Raw genomic sequence first — 2190 nt, forward strand, 5'->3', positions numbered from 1 at the left:
TTAAAGCCACTTGGATGAATCGGCATCAGATAACGCTTCCTTGAAGGTCCTTGGATCACATTCAAGGTTAGGCTCATCATGGCCCTCTTCAAGAAGCAGACCATACCTCATAGGTGGTCTCGAGACTCTCTCGGATCTTCTAGGAGCTTGTATCTCCTCTCTTGTCTCTTCGGGTGTGGGTTCTATAATGGTGGATGTCTCTCGAACCTCTTCGAGTTCTATCATCTTGCCTTTTCTATCTAATAGAAATTCCTTTTCCAAAAAGGTTGCATTCCTAGAAACAAACACCTTTGTTTCTTGGGGATGATAGAAGTAGTATCCAACCGAATTCTTTGGATATCCCACAAAGTAACATAAAATGGATTGACTATCCAATTTATCTCCCACTACCTGCTTCACATAAGCAGGGCACCCCCATATTCTAAGATAAGAATACTTGGGAGGCTTACCCATCCATATCTCATATGGAGTTTTGTCAACTGCCTTTGAATGGACATTGTTCAACAACAGTGCCGCTGTCTCAAGCGCATATCCCCAAAAGGATGGCGGCAACTCCGTGAACCCCATCATAGACCGAACCATGTCCATCAAAGTCCGGTTTCGACGCTCCGAAACACCATTTAACTGTGGTGTAGCGGGCGGAGTCCACTATGAAAGAATCTCATTCTCTCTAAGATACTCTTGGAACTCGGCATTCAAGTACTTCACCACCTCGATCCGATCGAAGTGTCTTTATGCTTCGTCCCAATTGCTTCTCTACTTCACTTCTGAATTCTTTGAACCTTTCAAAGGCTTCAGACTTGTATTTCATCAAATACACATACCCATACCTCGAAAAGTCATCGGTAAAGGTGATGAAGTAGGCATGTCCATGCTTAGTGGTGATGCTAAGCGGACCACACACATCGGTATGGATCAAATCCAATAACCCTTTGGCTCACTCCACATGGCTCTTAAAGGGAATTTTGGTCATCTTTCCTTTTAGACAGGATTCACAAGTCGTGAGAGCATTAATATCAGACATATCAAACATGCCAACTCCCACTAGCTTGTTCATCCTTCTTAGGGAAATATGTCCTAATCGAGCGTGCCATAATTGTGCCGAATTTAGAGTATCTTGTTTGCGTTTGTTTGTTGTTGTTATATCTTGGACATTGTTAAGTGGAATATCTTTTAATTTTAAGGTGTAGAGATCGTTTTCAAGTTCTCCGGTACCAACTAAACATTCATTCTTGTAAATGTTGCAAACACCTTTGCTAAATAAACAAGAAAATCCATCTTTGTCCAACATAGAAATGGAAATAATGTTTATCACCAACTCAGGTACAAACAAATCGTCTCTTAACATTAACTTAAAATCATTGTTCAAAAGTAAAGTAACATCTCCAACAGCTTTGGCAGCAACCCTTGCCCCATTGCCCATCCTCAAGAAGGTCTCACCTTCCCTGAGCCTCCTACTTCTTCCCATCACCTGCAAATCATTACAGAGATGTGAGCCACAGCCGGTATCCAATATCCAAGAAGCAGAGTTAATTGAAATGTTTACTTCGATATAGAACATACCGTTTCCAGAACTCTTCTGGGCAAGATATTCCCTGCAGTTACGCCTCCAATGTCCAGGCTTCTTGCAGTGATGACAGATGTCAACAGTCTTGTCAGCCTTCACTGGTGTGGCTGCCACTACGGGACCCGGAGTCTGCCTCTTCAAGGGCACGCTCTTCTTGGGACGTTGGAAAGAACGCTTCTTTCCCTTCCCAGGTGGACCGGTCTTCGTACCAGATGAAGAGCCCACAAAAAGAACCGGCTTCTCTTTCTTGATGGTGGACTCAAAGGTCACAAGCATGTTCACCAACTCCTCAAGGGTCGGCTCCATCTTGTTCATATTGAAATTCACCACAAAAGGATCAAACGAGCTAGGCAGTGACAACAGCAACACGTCGGTGGTCAACTCCAAAGGCAAGATCAGATCCATGCCAACGAGCTTGTCTACGAGCCCAATCATCTTCAGGCCATGCTCATGGACCGAGGCCCCATCTCGCATGCACATAGTGATCAGCTCCTTGACGGTAGCATGCCTAAGAGGCCGAGTCTGCTCACCAAAGAGCTTCTTGAGGTGCATATGAATGTCAGCAGCATTCTTTGATCCTCAAAACGCTTCTGCAGCTCATCATTCATAGAAGCCTGCATATA

The 2190-nt window shown here is 44.2% G+C and overlaps 1 protein-coding gene across 1 annotated transcript; it reads right to left on the reverse strand.

The window, feature by feature from the left end:
* Positions 1-1335: 1335 nt before the first annotated feature.
* LOC140824133 (uncharacterized) lies at positions 1336-1972 on the reverse strand. The gene is made up of 2 exons (XM_073185732.1): positions 1564-1972; positions 1336-1471 (listed from the first exon to the last, which is right to left on the reverse strand). Exons 1-2 carry the CDS (start codon positions 1970-1972, stop codon positions 1455-1457), a joined length of 426 nt encoding a protein of 141 aa, XP_073041833.1. The 3' UTR covers positions 1336-1454.
* Positions 1973-2190: the final 218 nt, after the last annotated feature.

The sequence above is a fragment of the Primulina eburnea genome, chromosome 2 (assembly GCF_022965805.1).
Source record: "Primulina eburnea isolate SZY01 chromosome 2, ASM2296580v1, whole genome shotgun sequence".
Classification (NCBI taxonomy): Eukaryota; Viridiplantae; Streptophyta; class Magnoliopsida; order Lamiales; family Gesneriaceae; genus Primulina; species Primulina eburnea.

Excerpts from the sequence above, each read along its gene's own strand:
- LOC140824133 (XM_073185732.1), bottom strand. The coding sequence starts at position 1,972 with ATGGATCTGATCTTGCCTTTGGAGTTGACCACCGACGTGTTGCTGTTG.